Here is an 11,452-nt window from a genome sequence, read left to right as displayed (position 1 = left end):
CTTAAAGGATGGATATATATATATATATATATATATATATATATATATATATATATATATATATATGTATGTATATATATGTATATATAATTATTGACAGAAATATGTATGTATATATATATACATACATATAATTATTGACATATGGTAAATATATATATATAATATATATATATATATATATATATATATATATATATATATATATATGCAAGTTATACCTACATTCTCTATCATAATCAATTCTCAGGTGTGTTTATGAGCGTGTGTTTGCGTGCGTGCATTCGTGTTTTTTATATTTAATTAACGTATATACGTGTGTTCTTGTACACGTAATCATAGCATGTATAAACGTCTACGATTTGTTGACATCTTGACATGATAAAATACAACGGACTATGTAATAAATTTCTTAAAATTTCAAAATATATATAAAACATGTATAGTCATTGGCTTTCAAGCTTGTTGCTCCGTGAAACACAGGTTGTTGTCTACGTTCTAGCCTCTCAAGGTGTTCACAAGATTAATTTCTTCCACGAAAAAGACAGAAGATATTGCGTGCTGAATTTTTAATGGTGTCATTGATCGCCTTTCTTCTCCTAATCTATCCGTTTAACATACTTAAGCTGTGACGCCCTTTACTGTGTGTTTTTTGTTCCCTATACATATTTGGATGCATTTATCTGTTATATATATATATATATATATATATATATATATATATATATATATATATATATATATATATATATATATATATATATATATATATATATATGAACTTACTATTGTAGATTAGAATGTACACTTGTAGGCAATGCCTAATTTAGAATACACTAACAGATCCTGTACTTAAAAATTGATGGAGTCTTAACGGAACTCTCTTGTCGTTCTGGCATTCCCAATGTAAAAATGTTAATCATAAACAATAAGTCGGCAGACTTGTTTCTACCCAAATTTAAGCATTTCACCCATACGGTTCGGTCTTGATTGTAATGGTGATTATAAGTCTCTTCGCAGGGAAAGGTTAATTGCTGTCGAAAGTAAAAATTTAAATTTCTACTCAAATTTCCTCAATGACAATTTCAACTATTGTGTTACCAAATCAAGAATGAAAAATCTTGGTTCATCGTTCAACGTTTGTCAATAGAGAAACAAATTATCTAACATTTACCAATATATGAAATTTAAAATGGCGTTCATTCCTGCGTTAATTCTATGGGGAAAAATAAAGTTTTGAATTTTTAAAAACTAAGACCATAAAAAAACGAGCTCCAACAAGTGCTAGATCAGAAAAGGATTCTAAAATTTTTAGAGTCTGGATGTCTGTCCCCGACGCGAATTCTACATCAAGCGTCTTGCCTCACTACAGCTACCGTAAATAGTGCACTCGAAATAAAACAAATTCGATAATGTGTTTCAGTCGTATTCGACAATATTTTACACGCCTGATCTCATGATGAACTTGAACGGCCTTATTTATATTTTAGTAGTTAAATTTTTCTACCTCGCTTGGTTTTATGCATGATGGGATAAGAAATCAACTTGAAAGATGTCAAGTTTATAAATGTGTGACTTTCAGTCAGTTCGCAGAAATCCATTCGACACCTTTACGCTTACGCTATACCTAACCCCAGACGAAACTAGAGGGCGGGAAATAACCAGGGGCAGAGCAAAAGTCTAGGAGGTAGCCATCTCGAGATTTGATCACATCATAGCAAACAACAAACAACAACTAGCTCATTTTCCGGACTGAAAATTTAGAACAATGGTATAGGAGACATCGTAGTCCCAAAAACCTATAATTCTATATATCCGAGATTTTCCGGGATTCTCGAGGAATATTTTGCAACTAAATTGCATATATTACGTTGGTGGAAGTTACTCACTATACCACAGTGTCTCCAATGTGGAAAAATGTTCACTGTGTGGAACTTTGAAAAAACTGCAATTCAGCATGGACCAACAGACGGAAAGAATTGAAAGAAAATAACCCAAGATTTATGCTAACATGGTATCTTAAGCACATCTTTGGAGAAACTGCAGATGAGTAAATGTTAGATACTAAATAGTGCTACACGCGTCTGAAACAGTATTATATATATGTCCCAAATCGTTCCTCGAGGAATTTTTAGAACCTTCAAACCATATTTTAACAATTCAATTATAATGAAGAAGGATCACCTAGTAAAGTGACGGATGAGAAATACAATCTTTCAAATGAATGCACACAATCGGTAACCCAGGAAAGTATTGTATAAATTGAGTAGCCGAAAAACTGGACCCGAAGCGCACTCTACATCAAGACTAAAGAATTATTGATTGTAGGTCTCGAGGAGTACCGATGATAAAATGCCAGATGAAATGAATCATGGAGAGATGATTAAACTGTAAGCTATTGGATAACATGGAAGCCTTTTGAGAGTTATTATTCATTTTATCGACGATGATGATCACAATTTTGACAAATGATATCGTTAGAACATACAGTAAAAGCGTTGGATATCGTTGTTTACTCCGCAATTGTCTACCATTGAAATACTTTCTCTATAATTTTGTCTACCATAAACACGATTGGAACTAATAAGGGATACTTGGATGGTGAAGCAATGTCGATATAATATAATGCAAATGAAAGCTCATCTGCTTTTCTTTTTAAGTTTCTCACTTGTTTTATGAGTGATTTGTAATATTGTGACATTTAGGTATAGGGGGCAACTGACAATTTTTGAGAAATTTGAAAAATATGAAGATCCAATTATCCCAAGTTAGTTCCAATCCTGTTCATAGCAAATGACACATGTTACTAACGATAGCAAATACACGGGCAAAGCGTTTACATCTTTGTGTTCTTCTATTGAAAGACAGATAGTCAGGGGTTCAATGACTTTCAAGGTAAGCATTTGATGTATTATAGCTTCTCAATAATTGCTTTAATAGAATGGAAATCCACAATTACCTATAAAGGCATTGATAATTTTCCCCTTAATGAATATTTTGACTTTATAGCTGTCACTAGAGTTCAGAACAAAAATTATTTAACACAAAATAATCGAGTAAACAATTCATTTATGGACATAAGCAAATTACTTTCTATTTATATGTGAAATAATTGTCCGACCCAAAATTCTTGAAATCTTTGATTTTAAACGTTACAAATATAATTCATAATTTATCCAACAGAAAGAACAACGTTGATAAATAAAACTAATTTCAATGACGGTAAATCGCACACGTGCAGCAGGTTTCTATGGCAACCCACATCCATCGATAAGAGTCGTCTGCTGTCTCTCTGGCCCAGGCTATGACCCATGACCTTTTCGATCGGCACTTTGATGCCCCTACGAACCCGATGCACGCGGTGCCTGGGTCTTCACAGGTAGTTCGCCAGAACCACTGCATTGAGTAGAGTTGCACTTCCCTGTTGTCTGTGTCTCTGGCCGTACTCGGCCGCACCCAATCACTGACGCTGGGACAGGCCTCTGTTGCAATACCTTGTCTCTGTGATGAGAAACATTATGAATTTATTAGTTTAAAAATAATTCCGAGATAATAGAAATGGTCTTTGATACTTTCATCAAGAGCAACAAAAAGCAAAGAAACCGTCATTATTATCAACAACAAAAACAGCAATATTGCATTAGTTTACAAGTGGTAAAGAGCGAATATAAAGATAGTTTAACCAACAGTTCTTAATAGAAATTTTCAACATAAAATATTAAAACAAAGCATCGTTTCGTCTATAATGTGTTCCTTTTTACATCCCTTGAATGTCTTTCCATTCGTTTGTCTGTCTCTCTTTGTTTGTTTGTTTGTCTGCCTGCTTTTCTGTCTGTTAGCCTGTTATGCCGCCTGTTTGTCTTACTGCCTATTTGTCTATCAGTTAGTCTCTTTTTTCTATCCCTCTGTCTCTTTCCCTGTGTCTGTCTGCCTGTCACTGTCTGAGTCTATCTGCCTGTCACTGTCTGAGTCTATCTGCCTGTCACTGTCTGAGTCTGTCTGCCTGTCACTGTCTGAGTCTATCTGCCTGTCACTGTCTGTCTGTCTGTCTGTCTCTCTCTCTCTCTCTCTCTCTCTCTCTCTCTCTCTCTCTCTCTCTCTCTCTCTCTCTCTCTCTCTCTCTCTCTCTCTCTCTCTCTCTCATATACGAACTCTTCGTTAACTAGTTTTCTGAACACATCCTTTACCAAGATTGTCTTTGTAATGCCCAGCAGTATCATGCAAAAGTTCCAAGACGTGAGTATTATGTGAAAGTTCAGGTGAATGTGACACACGTCATTGATACTAAAGGTTACAAACGATTAAGAGAACTAAACGAGAGGAAATCGTTACGGCATTAATTGACATGCCATTGGATGTGCGACTCGGAATCCAATCGTGCGATATTCAAACAAGCTCAATTCATTTCTCACTGACGAATTTCGATTGTTCAACACTGCGGTTTAAGGCTAACGTACATCACTGATCACTGCCTCGAAATCAGGGCCAACTTGAAAGGGGGAAAAACCTAAAATAGAACTACGTTTTATCTGGAATTGTGCGGTATAGGCATCAGCATGTGCATTTTGTGTGAATACCAAAGAACAAGCCGGCAATCTACGAATTTAGGTCTTGCTGATGTAAATTTAGCGCATTACTATCGATCGTCGCTATTCAGTCGATCAAGCAAGAGATGGAGATATGCCACTTGTGAGCCGTGTCTACTTTCAGGAGAAATCACTAAATTTTAGCGTTGGCATTGATTTCGACCACAGCGCCAGAGTTTACGCCTCCTGAGCGTCAATCGCCCGCCATTGTTCTTATGGCACTCTGTTGCCATGGAAACACCGTCGAAGAGGAAAAAATATTCAAGCACTGGGAAAGAAGAAAAAGTGAATCAAATGTTGCTATTTTAGAAAGATGAGAAAGTATACGATCATGTCTTGGTCTTCCGTAATGAACGATATCTGAAAATGGCAATCAAACAAGTGGTTTGTCTAACACTATTAGCATGTTCCAAGGATTGACAAATAACAATATCCTCTGAAATAGCTATTTCGGCACGATTCTAATATCGAAAAATCACAAGAACAGCTGAACCTCTGTGGCAACTTTAATTGATCTCGCAGCAATCGTGCTCAAGACCTTTCCTGCCAAAGCGCCTCGAATCAATACAAGACCGACAGTAGCATTTTGAGATGTGACGATCTCGTACACAACAAGTGAGTACCTTTATGTCACGTCACATGACAACGGTCATTCCATTCATTTGGGGTCGACGTGACCTTTGACCTCTCAAGTACAAATTTTGAAACAAGACACAGCTAATTAAAAGGCATGTGCCATTAGTTCTGATATTATTCATGTTACTTGTTTATTCGGTTTTGAAAGGTTTCACTTAGCAATGGTTGCCAAGTAACACTTTTGTGCACGGTAAAAAACTGCACAAATACACATTTCGCCTGATTTGACTAAAGTAATCGACCATATTTGTGTCGTATTTATCTGAAGCTCTGAAATCATATCTGTCATGCGCGGGAAAGTTTCGACTTATTGACTGTTGAAACATTCAAAAAATATCTATGAGACTTTTGACAAAGCATATGAAGAAACTTAAAATCTTTTAAATGCTTCTTTGGTCTGTTTTTTACTTGATGGCAAACTTCAGTGTGCATCAATTGACCTTGTTAAACCCAGGGGTAGAAAGACATCTCTTTACAGCAGTATGGATAGAACTACGTGTAAACGTGTTTTTGCCTCACCTTTGATATTGAAGACGATGCGGAGGACGGAAACTCGTCCAGAGTTACTATTGGTGTAAAGTTTGGTTTGTTTGATGAAAAGACAACGCGTTCTCTGTTTACTGGGTGCATTAAAGGCAGCACATCGTATAACGTCGGCCGCGGCCTCACTCTTGGATGTGTGTCAAATATATCTTTAAAAGGTTTACTCAACTGAAATAAAAAGTATATAAGAAGATGGATTAGAAATAGCTAACTCTGGATTTATTAACCGATCACGTCATTGTCATAATTAATTCACTTATCCATGAAAAAAGATTGCAGAATATTTTGAGAAACTGTAAGAACAGTGTTTATAAGGTGTTTAAAAGGTAAAAAAACGACGTATGATGCACCAAATCTTAATATAAGGATACAGTATGTATGTATGTATGTATGTATGTATGTATGTATGTATGTATGTATGTATGTATGTATGTATGTATGTATGTATGTATGTATGTATGTATGTATGTATGTATGTATGTATGTATGTATGTATGTATGTATGTATGTATGTATGTATGTATGTATGTATGTATGTATGTATGTATGTATGTATGTATGTATGTATGTATGTATGTATGTATGTTGGTATGTATGTATGTATGTATGTATGTATGTATGTATGTATGTATGTATGTATGTATGTATGTATGTATGTATGTATGTATGTATGTATGTATGTATGTATGTATGTATGCTTGTATATATGCATATATGCATCTATCTATCTATCTATCTATCTATCTTTTTATACATCTATCTTTACATCAATCTGTACGTTTATACATCTATCTATCTATACATTTATCTGTACATCTATCTATACATCTATCTTTGCATGCATGCAGTTGTATATGTGCATATGTATAAAGGGATACATGTACGACTTTATATGAGAGTCAGTGTACATGTTTGTCAATGTTTGAGTTAAACACTTCAGGACACATTACCATGTATGGTTTAGACGCAGAATGTAAACAAAAGTGTACGTGCAACATGTTCATGATCCTGATGACTCAAGCCCTGATATGAGTGTTTATTTCCTCTTCGTGAATGTTTTTGCTCACTCTCCGCCAAGGTCAGCGTTTCTCACACTTTGCAGTTATTACCACCATTCAATGTTCAGTGCATTGGATATTTTCATAACAACGTTCGTTGTCCCTCAGGGATAGGTAGAGATGATTTAGATTAAATCGCCCGCTGACAAGATACGAGGACGAGATTACAGCGAAATCTCTTTTCACTTACCGTCCGATGTGCTGCTGATCGTCTAATTGATCGGCCCTGTGAATATTTCATGTGCACTGAAAAAGAACACAGTGTGAATTAGCTTTGGTTTGTGACATTTCGGAGATGTATAGATTCAAGTCGGCAAAATCAATAAGATTTTATGTCGAAATTACCTAGTCCTTAATTTAAAAAACCCGATGATAAATAACTCTGCGTAGGTTTGTCGAACTATTATTCCACAGTTTATTTCTGCAAGACTTAAAGTTGTTTAAGTTGACGAGACGTTCCTCGTTCGATAAAATTCTAGCTTGTCGGGGTCTGGTTTCTGCCGACATGATCGACAAACACCGGTATGATGTTTCACTCTTACATTACTCTATCGAGAATGCAAATAATTAATTTAGTGCTGATTTATGAGAGGCGAGTTCGTCATTGTACGTTCTACGACCTTTCAAAGGAACTTTATTAGTTATATTACCTGAATATATAGGCAAGTTGGTAGCCTATGAAATCGGAATTGTATGAATAGAAGTCGTTTAATCTTTCAATGGTTATTTGATATTGTTTTGCTGAAGATCAAGTCAACACTATTAAATTTGATTGATTTCATTGGCACCAAATGTCAAAAGCAATGTCCTTTCTGATTTCCTCGTATTTCCAAGGTCGACGTTCTTGTAATACAAAAGAGTTATAAGTCAACGGAGAAATTAACCACGTGGACATTATCCAAGGATGTTTATTAAGGATTTGCCACCAAATATTTGAAACCTGGAAATAGAGTCATACGCGGGAAAACATTTGAGCGAAGGCATACAACATGTGACTCTTGAACGCTCGGCAAGCACAATGTGCAGTGGTGTTTTTTTACACCCCAATTGATGACGTCAGTACATTTGCCCTTGATTATCAATGACGACATCAGTGAAATTGGGACGCGAAAAAGCAAACGCGAGCGAAGGTTATTTTGATTTTCATTGAACGTAGCAGGGGAAAGTATCAACCAGTGTTCAGCGAAATCAAATTAAGTATGAAAGTTCATTGAAATGCCAAAGGTTAAATCCACAATTGTTTTTACCTCGCTCAGAGTTGCCTTACCTTACTAAACCTGTCTTACACAGAGAAATTTGTACCACGTTGAACGCGAAATGCAAATTCTTGTCGTCGTCGAGTTCGGAATATGAATCTTACAATACTGTCATGATGTAACATGTTAAAATATTTGATACAACTTCTATACAATTCTTCAGATTTCAACAAGCAGTATAAAAAAATGTAGACGGTTTTTAATATAAGAAAGAATTCTTTCAATATGTCCAAGACGTAATAATAGTACAAAGTGTATTTGCTAGGCAAACTCTGCATTTGACAACGAGTAAATAGGCTTTTGATAGGACACAAAACATATAAGGTTTAGTCATAAAGTGAAAACTTCTCCAAAGTAAAAACGTTAACAAAATAGTCATAACCAAACAACCCAAGAAGCTGGAAGTGAAAATCGCTTTTATTTCAAGTGTAACGGTATGATCGTGCATTACTTCAATACCACGAGATTGTAAAGCGGATTCATACAAAAATAACAATGTCGGTATAGATTTTGTTCGGTTTGCTGTAGGACAGGAGAATGAGGAGAATGAAGACCATAACTTGCAAGTAGGACCCAAGTATAATGGTACGTCTCATAAAATGGGAAATAAGAAAAAAAAAAGAAAAGCTAGTCTGTCTTAAGACTGCCAGATCCAAAACAAAGATATTCAAACAGGTTGTAAATGTTTATTTACTAGCAGACGTAACATATATTATTACGTTTTGCTTGTATCGTTCTAATTGCATTGGGTATATATATATATATATATATATATATATATATATATATATATATATATATATATATATATATATATATATATATATGTCTTGTTTCTGCAATCTATAATAATATACTGAGACACTTTCACGCTAGAAAATTCATCGAGTATAACCGCATACTCTGTTTTACCATTTCATATTAGCATTAGTCTCGTGTGTCGATCGTTTGTTCTTGCTCTCCGGTGTAAATCGACCGTTCACTAGGAAATGCACGGCGTGAAACGATTCCCCGGGGAGGAACGATAACACCCTCAATAGCCCTTTTAGTGCGGCCTTTCAGTGAACGAATAGAAGTGGTCGTTAATCTCATTACACTGCGTCAACTCGGTAAAGGAAGGGAAAATCAAAGAGCGGAGCACGTCGCTTTGCCTCGGATTATGAAGCTAATTGAAAAGTATCCGGTAACTTCGGATGTCGTCTATACCTCCGCTGCCTACTGCACAGCAATCGACGAAAAAACGTCAAAGTTCATTTTCTCTGAAATGGAGGTAATTGAATGTTGGCCGCATCCCTCTTGACAAAACACAGGCAACGTTGGCTGCGCCTATCGCACATCCACAATCCAAAACAAAAACACTCAAACAGGTTCCACATGTCTACGCAAACCAAAAAGGGATAAAACCGTTAAGAATCTACATTTTGCTCAGACGTCACGCCTTCTACTGAAGTGCTTAAACAAAACTCTGTTTTTATTTTAGCAGAGCAACACATGTAGCGAGCAACATGCTCTCGCGCTCAGACTTCGTCGCAATCAAATGACGGAACCAAAACGCAACGATGAATAAGAGGATCATATAAAGGTAAAACAAACGCGAAGGAGAAAAAACACTTAAAAAATTCTAAGTCTACACAGCGGCCAGTGTTGGGCTGAAAGTTTCTTGATAACTGAAATTGTACTGCACATGTACATCCTTTGACTTCCCATGAAGGGAGAGTGGTTACATCACATTAAAGCTAATATAATATGTTTTTGGACATTCTATAGATGATTTCCGATACAAGCTCTGCCATATTTCTTAATGGAATAGCACAGTAAAGTTCACTTCAACATCTCCTTCAGGAATTTGAACTTTTGCCTGATTTCCTGACCTAAGATAAGGACAAATATTCAAATTTTGATACTGTTAGTCCCTTTCGCCGGGGGACCTGCAGTTCACTAGAATCTTACACGTGTGTACTGAGTAAGGGGCAATTGGTCACCGTTAAAACCTAGCGGTACGACAGATATAGATTTCGCGGTACTAAGATTGTTCTTCTGGGAAGACTGTATGACCAATCGATGGCTCTTTTCGAATGCAAATCGACTTTTACGGCTCGTTTCACTGACTAAGCATCATGTCTCGAATTAATTGGCTCGATAGAATATTTAGTCTCCCTTCTTAGAAGCTCAACATAGCTGCTATTTACAGATACGAAATCGAATTATCGAACCAAAGTGCATATTTTTGTGACGTTAGTCGATATTTCCACTGTTACAGTTGCCGGACTTGTAGTCGTGAATTGCCTCTTGCATGTTGCGAACGTTCTAAATACAGGAATGCCGACATTTTATAATATCTTCATCGCTTCTGTTGTTGAAAACAAGAACATATTCTACATTTTTCCTAGGCAGGACAAAAACAATACAAAAACATCATTTGCAATTACTATGCGTCATGTAAAGCATGCTTCGTTATCGTTGACAAATGAATTGAAGCCGGGAGTAGAATTCAATCGTGAACTGATCGCTTGTCATATTATATATATATATATATATATATATATATATATATATATATATATATATATATATATATATATATATATATATATATATATATATATATATATATATATATATATATATATATATATATATATATATATATATTTGTTAGGAGAACGACAGGAAACGATATTTTTACTTACAGCAAAATAACAGAAAATACATGAAAAGTTACGAAAAGGAAAAAAAAAATCAACACTTGTGACTTTAAGGACGTTACGGATACTAGGCGACAATTCTGGTTTGATGTGTGGTGTACTTTTTCGAAACTATTTTCATCCCTCGTTTTGATCCTAAAGTCACTGTGCCAAAGCCTCGCCAAAACAGATAAAACAAAATGGGACAAATTCTAAAAATAAAGCAACTGCCGTTAATGATTGCAATTGTAAGATAAATACTATTCTGTGAAGGAAAATTAAAGCCTATCACATTTTTATATTGACGCTTCCGCCAGATAATGTTTGATTTTACACGATGGACATTTTATCGAAAGAATGCATCGAGCTTGTCAGTTTATCAGAATCAAGACTCACGAAATGACGTCACTAATATTGTGATAGCAAGGGGAATGACGTAATTAGTTCTGTGCGTGAGCGAGCCGATCGATGTAGTGTAAAGTATATTTTTCTGAAGTAAAGACATGCGCATTGTGCTCGTCAGGGTTTTTATAAAATCGTCAGCAATTACCCATGGGAAACTCACGAAGGCATCACACAGATTGCAGAATTCTGTTAGCGTAAAGTCTTTACATCCACTAGTCGCCCTTCAGCACTGTAAATTAATTGGCGGGGCGTAGATCCTTAATTTGTGACATTTTATTTCAGTA

At 35.6% G+C, this 11,452-nt stretch overlaps 1 protein-coding gene across 2 annotated transcripts in view; it reads right to left on the bottom strand.

Moving 5' to 3' along the window:
• Positions 1-225: 225 nt before the first annotated feature.
• LOC139116977 (uncharacterized) overlaps positions 226-11,452 on the bottom strand; it is a 41,509-nt gene continuing 30,282 nt past the window's right edge. For both annotated transcript variants that reach the window (XM_070679739.1, XM_070679750.1), the window contains exons 2-4: positions 7,014-7,069; positions 5,742-5,933; positions 226-3,501 (exon numbers count right to left, since the gene is read on the bottom strand). In XM_070679739.1, coding sequence (XP_070535840.1) covers positions 3,214-3,501; positions 5,742-5,933; positions 7,014-7,069 — 536 coding nt within the window. In that variant the 3' untranslated portion in view covers positions 226-3,213. The remainder of the gene's footprint in view (positions 3,502-5,741; positions 5,934-7,013; positions 7,070-11,452) is intronic.

This window comes from Ptychodera flava, chromosome 2 (genome assembly GCF_041260155.1).
Source record: "Ptychodera flava strain L36383 chromosome 2, AS_Pfla_20210202, whole genome shotgun sequence".
NCBI lineage: Eukaryota > Metazoa > Hemichordata > Enteropneusta > Ptychoderidae > Ptychodera > Ptychodera flava.
Note: the sequence above shows the minus strand (reverse complement) of the source record. Positions and strands in the feature narration are given on the sequence as shown.